General features: G+C 35.0%; 1 protein-coding gene across 5 annotated transcripts in view; it reads right to left on the reverse strand.

Moving 5' to 3' along the window:
• Nucleotides 1-3,059: 3,059 nt before the first annotated feature.
• Nucleotides 3,060-21,471, reverse strand: part of LOC121378193 (protein FAM149B1-like) — a 125,193-nt gene continuing 106,781 nt past the window's right edge. For 3 of the 5 annotated variants that reach the window (XM_041506271.1, XM_041506268.1, XM_041506267.1), the window contains exons 11-16: nucleotides 19,769-19,913; nucleotides 18,822-18,974; nucleotides 16,213-16,326; nucleotides 12,979-13,063; nucleotides 11,603-11,710; nucleotides 3,060-9,395 (exon numbers count right to left, since the gene is read on the reverse strand). In XM_041506271.1, the coding sequence (XP_041362205.1) occupies nucleotides 9,328-9,395; nucleotides 11,603-11,710; nucleotides 12,979-13,063; nucleotides 16,213-16,326; nucleotides 18,822-18,974; nucleotides 19,769-19,913 (673 nt within the window). In that variant the 3' untranslated portion in view covers nucleotides 3,060-9,327. Of the gene's footprint in view, nucleotides 9,396-10,414; nucleotides 10,489-11,602; nucleotides 11,711-12,978; nucleotides 13,064-16,212; nucleotides 16,327-18,821; nucleotides 18,975-19,768; nucleotides 19,914-21,471 lie in introns of all 5 variants that reach the window. The other 2 variants (XM_041506270.1, XM_041506269.1) reach the window with 2 other exon arrangements.

Genomic DNA, 21,471 nt, shown 5'->3' on the forward strand with positions numbered 1-21,471 from the left:
CTTATTGCACTGATGAAGATAAAAATAACACCAGGGCACGTCAAACCTCACGACGTCACTTTATATTTGGTAGTTGGTGTTACTGAGCCTGGGCACGTCAAACCTCACGACGTCACTTTATATTGGTAGTTGGTGTTACTGAGCCGTATTGTTTAAGAACCAACAAATAATTCAAAATAAAATGTGAACTTTTAGTGCTATTATTAGTAAGTATGTTTCAAATTTAATTATAAGTATTGTCTTGTTATTTCTTTTTACATTAATCTGGGTATGAACAAAATAAATCGTCCGCAAATTTATGTGAGAACGGCTTCACGGATTCAGTTTTCGGATGATTTTTTGGGGTTCATATTCCAATGAACGTAAAACAAGTAACTAGACTGAGTTTGTGGATTTTTTTGGTTCATACCTCTATGAACGTAAAGTAAATAACCCAATCCTTAAATAGAATCCCATAGATTACAAAAAAAAGTTTTTGTTTAATGACACTACTAGAGCACATTGATTTATTAATCATCTTCTGTTGGGATATTAAACATTTGGTAATTCTGACACAGTCTTAGACAGGAAACCCACTACATTTTTCCATTAGTATAAAGGGATTTTTTATATGCACCATCCCACAGACAGGATAGCACATACCACAGCCTTTGATGTACTAGTCATGGTGCACTGGCTGGAAGGGGAGTAATGGGCCCACTGGTGGGCATTGATCCCAAAGCGAACATGCATCAAGTGAGAGCTAAATCACCCCCCCCAAGTGAGAGCTAAATCACACGCCCCAAGTGAGAGCTAAATCACCCCCCCCCAAGTGAGCTAAATCACCCCCCAAGTGAGAGCTAAATCACCCCCCCAAAGTGAGAGCTAAATCACCCCCCCCCCCCAAGAGCTAAATCACCCCCCAAGTGAGAGCTAAATCACCCCAAGTAAGAGCTAAATCACCCCCCAAGATGACTAAGGATGTGTGTGGCTAAAAAGTCTGTGCAATATATCATATTAAGGTAGCACATGCAGTTCAATATAATTTCTGTCAAAATATATTGTGTGAAAAATACATCAAGAGGGTCATGTGACTATACTAGTTTTAAAAAGTGCTCTCACTTGACAACTACCAGTGGAAAAAGTAGACGACGTAAATTTTCAGTTAGCCACCTTCATGCCAAAACACCACCTCATGTTGCTGATATGCAATTGACTGAACCACATGCAGTTGGTACTAAATATAACTAGAAACTTCAAACCGATAGGTTAATTAAATACTACCGAGTAGGGCCTACACCAGTCCAAAATATTGGACTCTAGTACTCAAGGGTCAAATCAGATCCGGACCGGAGTACCTGACAATAGATGATAATGAGACTAAGTGGTAAAGCGTTCGCTTGATGTTCGGATGGTCTAGGATTGATCCCTGTCAGTGGACCCATTGGGCTATTTCTCGTTTCAGCCAGTGCTCCACAACTGTTGTAACAAAGGCCATGGTATTTACTATCCTGTCTGTGGGATGGTGCATATAAATGATCCCTTGCTGCTAATCGAAAAGAGTAGCCCATGAAGACTTAGTGGCGACAGCAGGTTTACTCTCGGTATGTGTAGTCCTTAACCATATGTCTGATGCCATATAACCATTAAAAAAAATGTGCCAAGTGTGTCGTTAAATAAAACATTTCCTTCCATACTTTAATTCCAGTGCTGAACATGGTTGCCAAATCAAGCCTTTGTATTGCATTCCACACATTCGACTTTCATCCAGGTCTCATAGCCTGATAATGTAACTGGCTGCAAGTATATGGCAAAATGACATAAAAAGTATAATTAAATGAGAGTGCTCTTCCTTGCACGGGTACTAGAGTCCTGTGAACGGACTCGAGTCTTGTTACAATCAGCCCATGCCCAAGTACTCGAGTATTCATGGAGACCCTACTACATAGGTCAACCTACTTAACAAAAGCCATATTATTAAAAAAAAATTATTATGAGGAACCATTTTAAAATATTAAGTAATGAGCCGAAAAATGGTGGTGTGGTGCCTGAACCAAACTGTGAATAGTACAACACATCCCTCAAAGTATTAACTGAAGAAAGTGGAAACTTTCAGGGCTCATTTTTAATATTTAAGGCTTATTTTTATAACAATAATATATAATTGGAGTATATGTACTTTGATTTACAGGTGCCCCATACATCTTTTGACCACAAGCTAGGGTACAGATTAGTTCAGTAGTTAGAGCACTCGGCTGAGAATTTTGGGTTGTAGATGGAACAAACTGTTTGTTAGTTTTGTTTAACACCACCACTAGAGCACATTCATTTATTTATCATCGGCTATTCGATGTCAAACATTTGGCAATTCTGACATTGTTTCGTAAAGAAACTAGCAACATTCTTCCATTAGTAGTATGTACTCTCCCACAGCGTTGGATATACACATGTACCAGTCGTGGTGCACTGGCTGGAACGAGAAATAGCTCAAAAGGACAGACCCTAGTTTCAGTCCATGAAAATGCACTGTTTAGTTAATCTATAAACTTGTAACACATTTGGATAAAGTTACAACTGAGTGATACATGAGTCTGCGACTTTGAAATGGTGAAATACCCTCTAAAAATAGACTAAAACTCAACTCCATGACTGTTACTTCTCAGACACACATGCGTTTTTAAAAATATGAGAAATGCATTTTGTGATATTTGTAATATTAAAAACACCAGGATGACCAAAAACACTTCGAATGTACAGAAATGGATAATCTAAACAATAAAATCTAAGTAAAGTATGATTTCAGTTATCAAAAAGGCTCCAATAGTAAAAAAATATGCCTTAGTGTTTAAAGGGTATGTCCATGTAAAAGATCCCTCGCTGTTACTGTGTAAAGTAGCATGTTTGAAACAGCTTGCTCTCTTCTTATTCTCGTCTCCCTCCCTCCTCTCCTCTCTCTCTCTCTCCCCTCCCCTCTCTCTCTCTCTCTCTCCCTCTCCCCTCCCCTCTCTCTCTCTCCACCAAATGTGCTGGAGTGTTGCTAAATACTGCTTTCTATTCTAGGTGAAACAACAACACATTCATTTCATTTTTTTTACTTTTATTTGTATGATCACGATTTTTTTTCTTTGTAATTATGAAATGACAAAAATGTTACCATGATTTTATTGAAAAAGAAACAGCAAAAATATTGATGGGGAATAGAGGTAACAACATCTGAACTAAAAGGTGGAGAAACAATGCTATTTATGCAATAATTTATAATTTTTCTCTTCTTGTATGTCACAAATAAACTGCGTAATAACTGTACAGTTCTTAAGTATATAATATAAACTACAATCGTTAGTGTAAATACAAAGCAACAATTTATGAATCTTCAAATCCTGTTTCACAGAATTATAGCAAAAATATAAATAAAAGATCTCTTTCAGTTGTAAAACCCAGTAACTACTTAGGTTTTTACTTGTAAATTAAATCCCTCTAAACCGGACACCACCGAACAAAGTCCAGTTTCAAGGCATGTCTGGTGTAGAGGTTCTCTTCTGTACTACTTATAATATGTAAATGAGGGTCAGATTTACGAGGGTTTCACTGTATTTGTAGTGAAGAGCAAGAATGCTAATTTTGTATTTTTAAATCTCCCACTACTGTACTTATACTGACAAATGATGCATCATCAATGCAGTGTCTGATTTCACGTTGAAAGTAAAGTTTTCTTTCATGTAAGCACATTTACCAAATTGCTAAACGTTTTTGTCTTAGTACAATGCATTTAAACAATAACTAAGTCTTTAACTCATTACAGAACTCAATAAAACAACCTAAGTCTACAAGTCTGGCCTTACAAGCACTAATTGTGAAGACATTTCTCCATTTATGATTTAAAATCATTTACAATTTCATGAAATTTGACAGAAAAAAACGTTTTCAAGTTTGAAATTGTAAACATTTAAAAGAATGAGAGAAATATACTTTGCCACTTTGTCATACACATCGACATGAGGAAACCAACAATGATCAACAGTATACTCAACAAAATTAATTAGGGGCTAGTAGATATTTTGTGCATTTTCCTTTATATATATATAGACCAACAGACCTTGATGTGAAAATAAACTGAGGTGAGTGATTGATTGCTTCTCTGACTTAGACTATGGGGAGCCATTTAAGACATTACACTGCCAACACCACGTAAATCCACATGCTAAGGGAAACTAAAAATTACAGTGATTGCTCCCCTTAAACAGTGAGATAAGTGGTCAAAATTTACTCTTTTTTTTGTTTTGGTTTTACAAGCTTGCATGAGTGGTCAAAATTTACTTGGTATTTAAAAAAAAAAATTACTTATTTTTTTGTTTTACAAGCTTGCATGAGTGGTCAAAATTTACTTGTTTTATGGTTTTACAACTTGCTTCAGTTGTCAAAATTTACTCATTCAACGCTTAAAAATTCTCTGTGATCAAAACTTGACAAAAACTGACCAAACCATCAACTGGCCCTTAATTAATTTTGTATATATTATATAGATTAACCCTTTCACCTAGGTTTCCTCAGTGTACTATTAATTCTATTAAAGGTACATGATCCTGTAAAAACAATGTAAAGTACATCCAGTTGAAACACAACTTCTTGCTTTGAATACACATTTTTATACATCAAGCAAGTTTTTAGTTATTTCCTAACATAGACAGAAGCTCAAGACAATTAAAGATTCTCTTTGTTTAATGACACCACTAGAGCACATTGATTAATTATCGGCGATTGGATATCAAACATTTGATAATTCTGAGTTTTCAGGTGAAACCCGCTACATTTTCCCATTAGTAGCAAGGTATCTTTTATATATACTTTATCACACAGGACAGCACATACCACAGCCGTTGATCTCAAGACAGTGTCCTATTGTAACTAGTGCATAGCAGAATTTCACCCAAAAACCCCCAAAACCCATCCCACCTTTCAGAAATACATTGTACAGAATCAATGGGCCATGTAATACTTCAGCATAAGCATTTTTTGGTCTCCTGGATAAGAATTTTAAAATATGGGTTTGGTAGTGTAAAATTTTAGCCATTTGATTGGATGTTTGGCCCAGTCCAAAACCCAATTTTCTGATGTCAGAAGTACTTCAATTTCATTGGATGCAGTAATTAGTAAGTAGTAATTAAGACTTGGTTGAGAGAATCACGTTGCTCGTTATTTTTTGGTTGCTATAGTAAACAATGGCCATGTCCATTTATTTGCCATGATGTATTGACAAACATTACATTTTAAAACTTCAATGACATCACTATAATGAAATGACATCACTTTGTATATACCTACTGTAGTTAATAAACTTTTGAAGTCAAATTGCTGTCATAACATTTTATTTGATTATTACGAATGCATCTCACTGGGTTTGTCAAATATTAACTGTGCTGTGATAGGTCAGCAGTGCCATTATGCAAGGGACATATATCACTTTTTTAAACTGATAGTAACGCAGGATGTTTAATACTTCCAACATCAGAAAACCCTGCTATGTGTGCCAGGGTTAGATACATGTATGGAGGTGGTACAGAATAGCGGGCACATGTGCAGGGGATCTAGAGTGTGGCTAGTGATGTTCATGAGGAGATCAAGTCATGCTACCCTATAAAATATATTGGAAAAAAAGGAGAAAATTTGCTTGGGTGAGGCAGCTGGGATAGGGCTGTTTTGACCCCTGAACTGGATACTAGGCTTGAAAAGATGACTTTGCTGTAACCTGACTATTTTAACAGTAAATTGATTGATATATTTGATATTTTAAAGATTTTTTTTTTTTTTTAATTAATTGAAATTTTTTGCATAAATTATTTTAAAACATGGTGATCAATGACATGGAAATTTTGCTACATCTTTTCCAAAACAATGGAAATCAAAATGGCAGTTCAAAATTGGATCTTTGTGCGATGGCCAGTCAAAAATAAAAATCAGTTATAGTACTGAATGAACATAATATGAACCATGGCGAATTTAGATTTACTAGTCTGTCAGATTGCAGCACATAATGATGATTTTTTTATTTTTTTTATTTTTAGAATACATGTAGTTTGGTAAATCTGTTAAAATAAATCAATAATAATATAAAAAATTACATTAAATTACTGTCTGTGTTAACAAAGTTATAATATATATAGATATCACATACAGGGTATGGCCTACTACAGAAGAACACAGAGAAACAACATGGCTATGTAACATGATCACAACAACATTATTAAAAAATATTTATCACAGTAACTTGATAATATCCATCATAGAAAGGCATCTCATTTAAAACAGCTGTCATTAGTGTATATGTATATATATACATGTCAGTACATATATATATGTACATGTTACAAAATCACGGAAACCATTTCATTAAATGTAATTTTAGTTCAGTCCTAATTATAGAAAGTCTTCCCTCGGAATTGAGGTAGGTGGTCGTAATGTTCTAGTTTCTAATTCAAAACTTGTTTTCAAGAATATTTAGTCTATATAGAAACCATCCAGCCTTTTATACAGTGCGATATTGGTTTCCTGAACAGCATGTTTCCTAGTCTGAGGTATTCACACACTCGCTCACACACACACACAGCTAAACACAGTGGTGTTACTGTATCTGCATCTTCATCCATGATTCTGTTGTCGCTTTAAGTCACAAATAAAATATAGTTCAATAAATCTGCTTTCATAACCAACATTTTCAGCTCAGCCTGTGTGTTAAGAATTAGCAGAAAGTGACAACACCAACATTAATTTGTTAATCATATTTCTGAACAGTTGTCCTCGGCCAACCACAATTTGCCGACCACAATCTTTGCTGACCACAGACCACAATCTTTGCTGACCACAGACCACAATCTTTGCCGACCACAATCTTGCAAGCGGAAATCTCAAATCTAAAAGCACAACTGTAATTTTACTTCTTTCAGTAAGTCTGTTGTGGTATAACATGGCAATATAGGTGGACTTAGTAGTCAAGATTATTACCTGTGTATTAAAGAGCTGAATCCTCAGCTGAGCTGGTCTATTTAAACTAATGATAACTTGGAACATTTTCTTCTTATCCCGATTTCACCTGTCGTAAGGGCCAGATAAATATAAAGATTACTGTTCAGAAGTCTCCTCCAAGGGGGTCAGGCACCTTCGATCACAGAGACCATCGCCCTCCTCATATCACATTGTTTTTCGTCCATTTAATATATTGGCCGGTCTTACAATCCTAACAGGACTTACTGTGGTAGGAATTTGTTTGGGTGCCTCCCCCAACACACATACCAATAAAACACCATGGCTATATCAGTGTGATAAAGCCAAATCTGCCTTCTTGCCTAGAACCAGAAAATGTTTAGTTATGTTTTTTTCATTTTAGTCTTCCTGCACAATTCATTTGTCCTTATCATCTTTCTAAACACTGACATAGCAATTCCAGTATATACTTACTTACTTATTCCTCTTCGTGTGTGGTCACACATATATAAGCTTACTTACTTATTCCTCTTCGTGTGTGGTCACACATATATAAGCTTACTTAAAATGTTTCTTTGTGCAATGGCACTATTAATTAAAGATGTACAAAAGTCTGTTCCTAATTAGTCGATCAGTGTTACTGTCTTGTGGGCAATCAGTGCTGTGGCTAATTACTGTAATTGTTATAAATAAAATTGTTCTGAAAAACCACCTTGCTGTTGATAATTTTCCATTTAAAGAGATGACAAGTTGACTGCCATTCACAGGAGGATTTGCAAATCTATTATCCCAGTAGCTGTTACAAGGGTTCTTGCAGTCTTCTTTGAATAGACAGCATAATAAACAAGGTTGAGTTGACTCATTTCATCTCACAAGTATCCAATATTTAGACTGGTCAGCTTTTAACAAATGTTGGTATGGATGGAAGGTCTTTGGTAATGTTTAAGATGGTGCCCATAACAGTCATCTTTGCACCTCACTTGGATATGACCATGGTAGGTTGTTGAAGGTCCAGTGGCGGATCCAGAAAATCCATTTAGGGGAGCCCCAGTGACATGAGATGGAATGCCAAGGGAACTTCGGGGGAGGTTTGGAGGGGGATCGTGTTTATTTTGACCTCAGAATAAAGTAAACAGCTTTTTATAAGTCCAAGACAGCATGTTTATTTTGACCTCAGAATAAAGTAAACAGCTTTTTAAAATTCCAAGTTGACCTGCCTGTTTTTACTTCAGAATAAAGTAAATGGCATTTTAAACGTCCAAATCAACCCAACTGTTGACTTCAGAATAAAGTAAATGGCATTTTAAACGTCCAAATCAACCCAATTGTTGACTTCAGAATAAAGATTTCATCACTGGACTACTCTTGCTTGTTTAATATGTGTCTAATATTCACAAGTTCTAGTAAGTTCAATGTTCTGTTCATCGAGATCTCAAACAATGGTTTTTGTTTGACATCAAACAGTAGACAATGTTTTGAGACACAAGAACGACAGCCAACTGTTTTATTTGGTATTAAAACTGTTTTCTTTAATTTCTTCAAGACATCAAAATGTAGAGAACAGTTTCCACGAGACACCAATAGATGAACAACTGGGCTTAGTCCAGCCAGATATAGCAAAAAGAAAAACAATTCTTGCTAGTCTGGTTTTCTATCTCCATGTTAAACAGAATGACCACATCAGGAACAAATCAAATTGTTTGCGAATGTTAGCATTGCTTGCTGTAACTGAATGCAATCCTGTTTTCTTTAAGGCAGCAAAAGCTAAACAATTGCAATACAGCTTTTTTCTTTTTACCGGTACATCAAAATGTCCAATCACTGTTTTGACATCAAAATTTCCAATCACTGTTTTGACATCAAGATGTCCAATCACTGTTTTGACATCAAGATGTCCAATAAATGTTTTGACATCAAGATGTCCAATAACTGTTTTGACATCAATATGTCCAATAACTGTTTTGACATCAAGATGTCCAATAAATGTTTTAACATCCTGTTTTGACATCAAGATGTCCAATAACTGTTTTGACATCAAACGGTCAATACTCATCTCTGAGAACAAAAGGTAGATGAATTGTTTAGTTTTTTCTTTGAGGTAAGTGTTTCCTGTATCCATGAATGTTCTTTACAATAAGACTAGCACTCTAAACACAGTTTCACTGTCAGCTGCATACACATGATATCATCTTACAACAAATGCGCACTAACAACTCTTATAGTGCCCAGGTACACATTCAGCAGAGTCACGTGGGAACCGGCACAGATAGAGCAGAATCACATGGGGACCGGCATAGATTCAGCAGAATCATGTGGGGACCGGCACAGATATAGCAGAATCACGTGGGGACCGGCACAGATTCAGCAGAATCACGTGGGGACCAGGGAACTGGATGTTCGACCTCTGCGGTACGATTTCATCCCCGATGGATTTGAAGCTGAAATATAAGAGGAAATATTTTAAAATAAGGGGAAAAAAGAAGAAATAAGAAATATCTTATTAATGATATACTGGTGGCTATCACAGACTTTCGTTTACAAGGAAGGAAGGAAATGTTTTATTTAACGACACACTCAACACATTTTATTTACGGTTATATGGTGTCAGACATATGGTTGAGGACTACACATATATTGAGAGAGGAAACCCGCTGTCGCCACTTCATTTGACCCACTTCATGGGCTACTCTTTTCGATTAACAGCTCAAACCCACACGTTTCCCAGACTCAGAAGCAATGTGCAAAACCTCTACACAGACTTATCTTTCACTAACCACTTGACCCTTGACCCGAACAGACAGCCCAGATGGCTGAGGTATGTGCCCAGAACAGTGTACTTGAACCTATTTGGATTTCAGCACAAAAATAAACTGAAATGGATAGATGCAAACAGTGCTCAGCACACCAAACAGTGCCAAAAGATCTAATGAATGACACACAACTGAAATGACAGCAGTAAAAAGAATTTAAGTTCCTTTATTCATAATGCAACAATCTACTACAGACGATCAAATCATCCTTAAAATATTGAGATTTTTTCATTAAATAAAAGCAAAATTAATCAAAAATAATTTTTAATCTGAAATGAACAATTAATAATAAAAAAATCAATAAAAATGAGATGAAAACATTAATTCAAATGTATTGTTCTTCTCGATAAATGAAAACAAAATGGCAGTAAAAACTGAACAAAATCAATTTCAAAACATGAATAAATAAGGACATTATATTTCATGTAGAATTTTTTTTTAACAAAAATTGTTTCTTTCATCAACTGAAAATAGAATTAAAAAAAAAAGACAATTTCAAATATTTAATGAAAATATTAACAAGAGATAAATATTTGTTTGTTTTCAATAACTAATAAAATAAAATAAATAAAAATAATAAAATTTAAAAATAATGAAAAGAAGTGCATAGAAGAACACTGTTAGTAGAAACAGAAGACAAAAAACACCTTTGGTTAATAAAAAAGAAGAAGATATGCTGACTTGTACTATTTATCATCCACATTCCATCGAGATACTTTTGCTGAAAACAACCACAATGCTTCCATTACAAATATGTCTTAGTAAGGCGATAAACAAAATTCAAACAATCTTCAGTCAAATAAATGGATAAGCTCATTTAACATGTACTAATGTCCTAATGACATACACATTTATTTATGAATTGAGAACTTAAAAACTAGTTTTTGATGTGACAAATTTCACATCTTACAAGGACGAAAGAACAAAGAAGGAAGAAAGGAAATTGTTTATTTAACGACACACTCAACACATTTTATTTACGGTTATATGGCATTGGACATATGGTTAAGGACCACAAAGATATTGAGGAAGGAAACCCACTGTCGCCACTTCATAGGCTACTCTTTTCAATTAACAGCAAGGGATCTTTTATGCGCACCATCCCATAGACAGGATAGCACATACCACGGCCTGTGATGTACCAGTCGTGGTGCACTGACTGGAGTGAGAAATAGCCCAATGGGCCCACTGACGGGGATCGATCTCAAACCAACCATGCATCAAGCAAACGCTTTACCACTGGACTACGTATCGCCCCAAAGAACAAAGAAATGTTTTATTTAATAATGCACTCAAGACATTTTAATTACAGTATAAATATGGCATTAGACAAATGGTTAAGGCCCACACAGATGGAGAGAGGAAGTCCACTGCCGCCACCCCATGGGCCACTCTTTCCAATTAACAGCAAGGGATCTTTTATATGCTGCGCCTCAGACTGGATAGTACATACCATGGCCTTTGTTACACCAGTTGTGGATCATCGACTGGAACAAGAAATAGCCTAATGGGGCTATCAATGGGGATCGATCCTAGACTGACAGCACATCAGGTGAGCCCACTAGGCCATGTCCCGCCTCGAGATAGGCCAACCGATGCACGCTATCCCCATTTTATAGCCAACAACCCTCTATCAGGCCTTGTGCTTATAAATCTTAGTCTAGACTCAAGTCACTAACATCAGAGACTTTAAGATTATGATAACACATTCTAACTGAATACATGTGTGTGTGTGTGACACAGTTAAAGGAAGACTGAAGTTTTTACAAACACTGGCCCTGGTCCTTTAAAAACACAGAAACCTTCAAATGGAACAAATAAATCCTGCTACTTACTCCAGTGTGGATGGACCTGGCCTTCCATGGGTCCCTCGTGGTCTTCTACAATGTCTGGTGGCTGCGACCCAGTCACTCTGCTACCCGTAATACCAAGAGTTTTATTCCCTGCAACGTCACAAATAAAACCAACATTTTAAGAGAAAAAAATATTCATTCATCTAACCATGATGACTCTTAAAAATCACAATTATCCCCCCCCCCCCTTTTTTTAAGCTCTAATTTCTTTATTTTTAACTTCTTTGCTTTTTTCAATATTTGCAGGTCTTTTTTGTTTTTTCAATATTAAAAATTACTTTCATAACAATTTAACGTCATCCCATTGGTCCAACCGTAGAATGCAAGTTTGTTGATTTCTTATTGAATGTAAAAACAAAGTCAGGGAACATCGTATTTGTACTTTGTCTTATTGGGTGTTATTGATAAAGAACAAACAAAAAATAAAATAAAATAAAATGTCAACTTTTAGTGTTATTATTAATAGGTATGTTTCAAATTTAATTATAAGGATTGTCTGTTATTTCTTTTATGTTCATCTGGGCATGAAAAAAAAATGATTGTTCTTTAGATGTTAACCTTATTTAGAATAGTTTCAAACATGAAAATAAATGTCACAAATACATGAACCATCCAACAAACAGGATATCACAGCCTTTGATATATGAGTCGTGCAATGAACACGCAATCAGTCAATCGATAAATTTCTTGCATAATACCAAACAATCTGGTGTCCGTAAACAGGGATAAGAATTATGTACCATCAGTGATAACAACTCAGGCCCTAATCTAGCATTAAAAAAGTAGTAGTAGTGATTTCTCCCTTCCCAGGAGAAAGGGGAAAAATGTGATCAAAACAGACGAAGTTAACATGTATCTTTACCTTTCTTGTGTTTCATCATTTACCACGATCATTCAGAAATGTTAAGAATTACACACTTGGTTTGAATCGTAATATTCCGTTATCAAAATTAATACTACTATACTTCCAATAATATAATCAAAATCATTTAATATTTTCATTAAATGCAATAGTATTAAGTAACTGATCATTAATGTTATGTTAAAATGAAACAATTAATTTGTATTTTCTGGCATTACTGCAATAAATCTGGCCTAAAACTGGAGCCAAAGTAAAACAAGGGACCAACAAGGAGTTAAGTGAGCTATGACACTTAACAAGTTGGTGACTTCACATCTCGTGTGATTTTGTTTTTGAAATTGGGTTAGATTCAAAATATTATGCTGACTTTGACGTCTCACTACTAATAATAACTTGGCGACTTGAGAAGACTTTCAGCAAAAAAACAAAAAATCCATTTTGCTGCCTAGAGTAGGGCTTGACAACAACAACAACAACAACAACAAATAAGACTTACCAAGAAACTGATTTCTTGTGTTTTGACTATACTGCCCTAACGGAGTGGAGGACCGGCGGCCAATCCCAACAAACTGCATGTCGGACTGAAACAAAACACAAGTGTAAACTGAACAACTATCTAAACAAGCAAGACTAATTCAATCAATTGATTTAACCAATGACTAAGAATGAACAGCACTAAGTGACTGTTTTAAAGCAGGGGCCAAATTCATAAAGATCTCTTGGGCTCTGCTAGACACCAAAGCATCCCTTTCCCCTTCCCCCCTCCAGCCATGGAATCGCGAACTGGCTAGGTCAGTACCTGAATCCATGGTTGGCGTGCCTGAACCGTAAGGATGTGGGCACGTTAAAATAGTTCCCTTCCCTTCCAAAGCATCCTCTTTGCAAGTCTTTTACCATTGCATTGCGAGAGTTTAGTTAATTAGATCCCTACTTATTTGTTGAGAACTTTCATACAGAAAGACTAAATTACACAGTCGCTATCAAATGCAGCATACCAGCCTGCATTGTGATGAGGTTGGCTTAAAATAGCGTCATGTGAAAAGCAAAAAATCTGTCAATTTTTAGACCTTGCTCATGAAATACAAATTCACCTGTTAAAAGTACGAAATAAATTGCAGATAATTTGTTCCAGATAAAGAGATAAAGATGTATGTACGATTATCTTGTCTGCCACTTAGCTCATCATTCTGTTACACTGTAATTCCACAATGGTTTAAAATATATCACAGAGGTCCTAGTTTTTCACACACTATTCCAACTCCTCCCCTCACCCCATGCTGTCTTATTCATAGCAGGACTCTTTTTTTCTTATCAGGACAGATTTGTTTTGGCTTGCTATTTGGTTTGAAACCCAAATTCAATATATTTCCTCAATTTAACAAAAACAATTGTTAAATATTTGGTATAAAAAATTACATTAAACCCTAGCCCTGGCAGTCATCTCAAATTGTGGAACCCAAATATATAGAGGTTATTTCATGATTTTTTTTAAATACGATTTTTATGTCAATGAGTGATGTGTGAAAATATGGTTTAACACATCATGAGTTAACATAAAATATGGTTTTCACACATCACGAGTTAACATAAAATATGGTTTTCACACATCACGAGTTAACATAAAATATGGTTTAACACATCACGAGTTAACATAAAATATGGTTTTCACACATCACGAGTTAACATAAAATATGGTTTTCACACATCACGAGTTAACATAAAATATGGTTTAACACATCACGAGTTAACATAAAATATGGTTTAACACATCACAAGTTAACATAAAATATGGTTTTCACACATCACGAGTTAACATAAAATATGGTTTAACACATCACAAGTTAACATAAAATATGGTTTTCACACATCACGAGTTAACATAAAATATGGTTTTCACACATCACGAGTTAACATAAAATATGGTTTTCACACATCACGAGTTAACATAAAATATGGTTTTCACACATCACGAGTTAACATAAAAGTTGCATTTGAAAAAACCCACCATGAAATAGTCTATTTATTATATACATCTAAATTCCTAATTTTTGACAATATCTTTCGCTTTTCCTATCGAAAACACGTAACGCCATGATATATTTCTTCCGATGGAACTTTTCCAGAAAATTTACTTGACCATAGACTTTTTAAAAGAAATCTGAATAAAAATTATCTTTATTTAATTTAATTACCTTTATTAATAATACTGCTGTGCAACATACCTGACAAAACGATCCTCAAAATAAATCCAAAAAAACAAAACAAATCGAATGCCATTAAAATTTAACTTACACTCAATGACAAGACACTGTGTCATCATTATTTAGCTTCATATTCAATTCGTTTTAGATATTTTATCGTATAGGTAGTTGTTTAAATTACATTTTTTTTTTTTTTTCAAATACGATCAGATGCATTGGTAATCATCAAACTTAAATATGAAGAAACGAGACAAAGGGAGATAATTTAATTATGAACTTTTACAAAAAAGTAAATACGATTTCTATATTTTTACTGTAGCTAAAATACAGTGAAAATATGACTTTTCATCGGATTTCACTTTTCCGTAGATCTATATATTTCATTGCTATGTATATAATATATATATATATATATATATATATATATATATATATATATATATATTTTATATATATATATATATATATATATATATATATATATCACAACTAATTTTTCAAAATCTGGTCACCATGACTCCTTCAGTTTTTTTGAATAACTAATTTTTGGAGTAGGACAAATTAAATGATTAGACTGAGTATCCCAGGCCAAATGATGTTCAGAAAACAGCTCTTTTGACTGCTCTCTGAACTAATTCTGTATGAATTAATGGTAATTGGATGAGAAAGGATATTATATACAATGGAATCTAGTCAATTGTTTGCAAAGTCTCTCTCACACACACAACCTGAATTTGCCTGTAATATTTGCGATCATGCAGAGAATAAGCAGAGCAAATAACATTACCAGACTGAGTACTCAATAAAGCAAAGTTTAATGACATCTCAGCACATTTTAAACTATAACTACTTGGAGTGTAACATGTGGTAGTTTCAACAATGGGTCAACAATGAGAAAAAGAAGAAACCTGCTTCTGCCACATAAGCTAATCCTGATGATAAAGCAGCTAGGGATCTTTTATATACACTTTCCATTGAAGTCAGTTTTGTTTTGTTTAACATTACCAGAACACATTGATTTATTAATCAATCATCAGCTATTGGATGTCAAATATTTGGCAAATTTGAAATATAGTCTTAGACAGAATACCTGGTATATATTTTTTTCATTAGTAGCAAGGGATCTTTTACATGCACCATCCCACAGATAGAATAGCAATGGCTGGGATGAGAAACAGCCCAATGGGCCCATTAAGAGAGATCGATCGTAGACCGACTGAGCATCACGCAAGCTCTCTACCACTGGGTTATGTCCTGCCCTTTCACCCTTTCCATTATACACGACAGTACATTCCACAACCTTTCATGTACCAGTCGTGATCCACAGGTTGGGACGTGAAGTATCAATCCATTAAGGGATAGGCACCTGTCGCGGTTGGAGAGACAAGGACTGGGATGTGGAGGTGGACAGCAAAAAAAGTTGAAAGATAGGATTTGCCAGATCGGGAAGAAATGAGATGGAATCAAAAGGAGTAAAAGGAAAGTGGGCAGTGGGATAAAAAAAAAAAAAATTCTAAATTGGGACTTACCCGGACTTCAAATGTTGTGCTGGGTCGTGGATCTATAGCCAGACTGGCACGTTCTCGGAAGTTATTGGCTCGGATATCTTTGTTATCTATAGCACTACTAGCTCTGTATTTTCTCTGAAAAAAAAATAACACAGTTTCACTTAATATATTTGAGGTTTTTTTTTTTTTTCATCTACAAGTCTTACCAGCCCCGTACTTTTATTATGTTATTTTTATTTATTTCCAATTCACTCAACCTCATCTACATTTGTATATATGTTAGCCATAGGGAGATTTGCTAGAAATAAATGACAAATGAAATCCAGATTAGACAAAAACAAACTTTGTGACCCATGGTACTTTGCCTTTGCCGGGACAATCAGGTCAAATATGAGCCTTGTGTGTTGGAAAGATGCATACCCGGAACACCAACACAGACTGACACTTAACAAATGAAAATGGTAATTCTAAACTAATAAAAAAAACCCATGATTATTCCTGCTAATTGGGGGCAGCCATTTTGTTTCTTTTTCATCACCTCCAGTACTCTAGCTTGCAAGGTAAGTGACATCACCTCCTGTAAACTACTCCTGTATGCCTAGAGTAAACAAACTCATTAATTTAAGGCAAAGTGATTCGCTTTGATCAGTCTGACTTGTAAAACAACATAAATGCCCTGATAATATAATATTAACGGAATGAAATGGGATTAAAGTATTTTTTCCTCTACAAAAATCAAAAACAAAAAAATGCATACTATAATAGTAGCAAAAACGACCACCCACGATAACCAGTCTACTTAATAACATTACAGAATTATTTACAATAATAAACCAGGTCAGTTAATAATGTCCATTACCATTTTAGGGGTTACAGGTTATTTGCTACATAACGTTTTAATTTTTTTTAAGCAGTTATGATCCTCTACATGCTAGTAACATAATTAAGTGGCTATATTGTCTCCACACCATTAAACAAAAATTAATACAAATGTACTAGGTCATGTCATGACATATGGTATTGGTAAATAATGCATCAACATACCATCAGATGCTAATAATACTGGCACATATTCTTTCTGTGTTCAGATGGGTGGCTAATTTTACTTAGATTTGGTGTCCCATTTTTTAATGTACTATTTTGAATGTTACTTTTTTTTTTTAACAATAACTGACCTATGGGCCTACAATTTTCCTCAAATGTGGCAAATATCCATACAGTAATGAGTGTGAAATATTAAAATTATAGTGATGCCCATACTTTTTAGGCAATTCCATTTGCAGTATGGTTATCGGTTTTTGGTGACTATATACTTAGCTTTTGGTGTTGAATTTGTTTAAATTTACAATTTTTAATCTGATGCTATGTTAACAATATTTGACCTAAGGGACTAAACTTTTCACTGAAGGTGGCAAATATCCATATAGTAACAGCTATGTATAGGAAATTGTGTTAAAAGTCTGAAAGTGTGGACCTGAATTAAAATGTATGGACATCAGGGGTGGGGAAAAGCCCTTTTCTCCCGGTCTGGGACCGATTCTCGATCTCTGAGACCGAAATTATTTTTTTAAAACGTGTGTTTGCCGGTCCCACTTTTGTCATTCTTGTCGGTCCGAAGCACCTGTCCATTTCTATTATTGGAACAAATTCTTATCCATCAAGTGGACCGGCCTGCCCAGACATCGGTATCTCATGCATGATTTAAAATAATAAATAAATAGTTGTCAATATGGCTAGTGGCAAGACGTCTGTGATTTTGAAGTCTGCCTAAGTATATATCGTCAGTCACTGAAGACAGTGAAGTCGGACCTACAGTAGTGTCAATCCACAGCCACTAGGCTAGACATTAATTTTGTCAAAGTTGCTGAGCCGGTCAAGAGATTAAACAGACGTTAACAATAACACCATTCTTGGTGAGAGAGCCATCACGGTATTACACTCCAATTAAAACAAAGGACCCAGAGTTTGCAACTGGTTACAGTCAACACCTGTCAACACCTATGTACGGAGCTTTGTCGGGTCGAGTGTCCCAGTCCGAAGCAAGAGCCTTTTGTGCAATACAAACTGCTTGAAATAGCATAAAATATACTGAAATAATCTATAAATGTATTTATTGTTGACTGTTCAATGTAGTCTATCCAATAATTATAAAGGATTTTAAAATTAACAAAAGGTTTCCACTTTTTTGTTAACAAGTGGGAGTAAGCAGAACAGCTACATGTACTGGTTATCACAAGAGGTCAAATTTCGTCCAATCAGTGATGACGTTATTAATCTCTTTGTCTAAACATGTGCTAGCTCAGGCTGTCAAACGCTTCAACGGTGCAATCTTTTATTAATTTTCAGGACACAGTACTGAATACTTGTACTTTTTATACATATATGGGATTTAAATTCATAACTTTTATTCCTTTTTTATATTATTTATTCCATTATGTAAAATATATACAATTTGTGGGGTTTTTTTTTTCCCCACTGATGTGATAAAAAAAAAGTTTTATTTTTTATTCCTTTCTTTTGTTTCCCTCCCCCCCCCTCCCCCCCCCATTAATGATGACATCAAGCAGGACCGATTGACAATTTTATTTTTCCCCAACCCTGATGGACATAACGAGTGTTAAAATTCTTACCGTAGATGGATCTAGCATTTCCAGAGGTGGAAGAGCTCCATTTCGGTGGAATGCAGAACTGGGGGGTGGTGAGCCTGGACGATTCATGCTGTTTGGCATTATTTTCTTAACCAGTAAAGCATCGTTGGCTATTTGCGTGTTTCGTTCATCCTCCTGTCACCAAAAAAAATATTTTAAAAAATACAATAATAATATATGGTACAATTTAGTGAAAAATTACCTTAAATATCCTCTGTTTAATTCAGTCAACAACAATTTCAAAATATCATAATCTAAAACAAAGAGGTTTCATAAAAAAACCTATTTTTAGTTTAAAATCATTTCATACATCTACCTGTATACTGACTTCCCAAAGAAACTATACCAAGACAAATTGATTTAATTTCCTGTATAATTTGGATAATGGAAATAAAATGGTGGTTAAATATGTTTCTGCTTTTATGGAATGAAATCCTCTTCCCAACATGCCAAAACACCACTCTCATGAATATATATATATATATATATTTTAGACATGCAACATATTTTGGTTTTTCATCAGTAGTCTTAGAGTATTAGACTAGTTTCTTTTGGATGTCAGTATAGATTAAATATTTTAAGACTTCTCCACAAGGTCTAAGATGAATAAAAAAATAACTGATAACAATTTGATCTATTGTCTTTAATAAGATTTACAGTTTAATAGCAAATTTCAAATTATTCTTTATTTATAAGAATGTGACAAAAATAACCAAACAGTTGACTTACTGATGAATTAGCTATTCAGTAAATTCTTTTATACAATATATATTCTTGAAATGTAACTTTTATTAAGTTGTGGGGTTGTTGTTTTTTTGCAAACTGGAAAAAAGGATTAAATCCTTACCTACATGACAATATGGAAAACAAATAAATTTATAAATGAAAAAAAAAAACCCCTCAAAACAATTACATGTCTGTGTACTTACACCATTGGGAGTTTTTGACCTGTCAATCGCAAGGGGAGCTAAACGGCCTTTTGGTTTCTGTGTGGGCCTCACACTCATTGGGCGTCTCATCTGTAGACTGGTTCCCGGTCTGGCTGTTGTTAATGCCTGCGACTCGCTGGGATCCCTGGAAATGCACAGTTTACCAATTACAATCTTACAAGCTGAAGCACACCATAACTGCATTTACCGGTATATAGGCAAGGGTGGGACGTAGCCCAGTGGTAAAGGGCTTGCTTGCATGGTCGGTCTGGGATCGATCCCCATCGGTGGGCCCATTGGGCTAGTCACAGCCAGTGCACCATGACTGGTATATCAAAGGCAGTGGTATGTGCTATCCTGTCTGTGGGATGGAGCAATTGCTACTAATGGAAAAATGTTGCGAGTTTCCTCTCTATGACTGTCAAAAATGACCATATGTTTGACATCCAATAGCTGATGATTAATAAATCAATGTGCTCTAGTGGTGTCGTTGAACAAAACAAACTATATAGGCTAATGTAGTCCTAATGCAGAGTTACCAACATTCAAAATGATGATTGTCTGGTAAATACTAAAACTGGTCTTAATAGTGGAGTGGTCCTAATACAGATTTACCAACATTCAAAATAATGATTGTTTGGTCAATACCGATTGTGAATTTTACGTCCAACCTAGCTTCCTTCCTATAGTCATCAACAATGTCTAAACTGATTAAAATCAAGATGTGATACCAGTGTATTGGCATTTACACTGAACTACAAGAATAATCAAGTGTCAAATCGGTTTAACTTATTTGTGGGCTTGGGGGCAAATTCTTTTTCTTAATTATTACACAATAGAGAGTAACAACTATCTGGACCACAGACACACACTCTGGACCACAGACACACACTCTGGACCACAGACACACACACCTGCCCCCAGACCTTTTACAGAGTCCACTGCCCAAAGGTATCTAAATAAGCTTTACAAATGAGAATGATATATTTTAGTTTAGTTTAAAAACTGATAAATCTGAAGGAAAAATCCTGTACAGAATTAGGTACAACTAACTAGTGCACAGAAGTGCAATACTTCTTATATATCACACTGATTACACGACCCTCACCTTCGACGTAGTGACGTTCTTTTATCCATGGTTTGTATGGGTGTCAAGTTTTTAGTAACAAAACAGTAAAAATTTCCAAGAAACGGCCAAACACAAAAACGTAACATGAACTTTAATTCCAAATTCTTACACTGTCTCAACTACCATGTATTGCATAAAAAGGATAAAACCCACGTCTCACATTTGTTGTGCTTTTTTAAATAAAAGCAATACAAAAAACCCCAACTGTTTTATAAAACTAATGTAGAATATGGTATTACATGTAAGTTTAGTTTTCTAAAACACAATCTCAAGACAAAACAGAATATTGTCTAGATTTGACAAAAATGCTGATTTAAATAAACTCTAAAGAATAAATTTGTTATAAATATCAAAAAGGCTGCAGTTTAAATGCATATATCGGTCTTGTCGAAGAAGTGGGCTACAGATAGGCAGCAGAGAAATGATATATGTGTATGTGTTGATGAATAAATGATGAAGCAAACTATCATGTTCTCGTACGATCAATCCTCTCAAAGTACACGAGAGTCAATTATGAAGAGACATTAATATTTAAGTGTTATTTGAGAATGCCACCTCATTAGGGAGATGAAAA

Source organism: Gigantopelta aegis, chromosome 8, assembly GCF_016097555.1.
Source record: "Gigantopelta aegis isolate Gae_Host chromosome 8, Gae_host_genome, whole genome shotgun sequence".
Taxonomy (NCBI): Eukaryota; Metazoa; Mollusca; class Gastropoda; order Neomphalida; family Peltospiridae; genus Gigantopelta; species Gigantopelta aegis.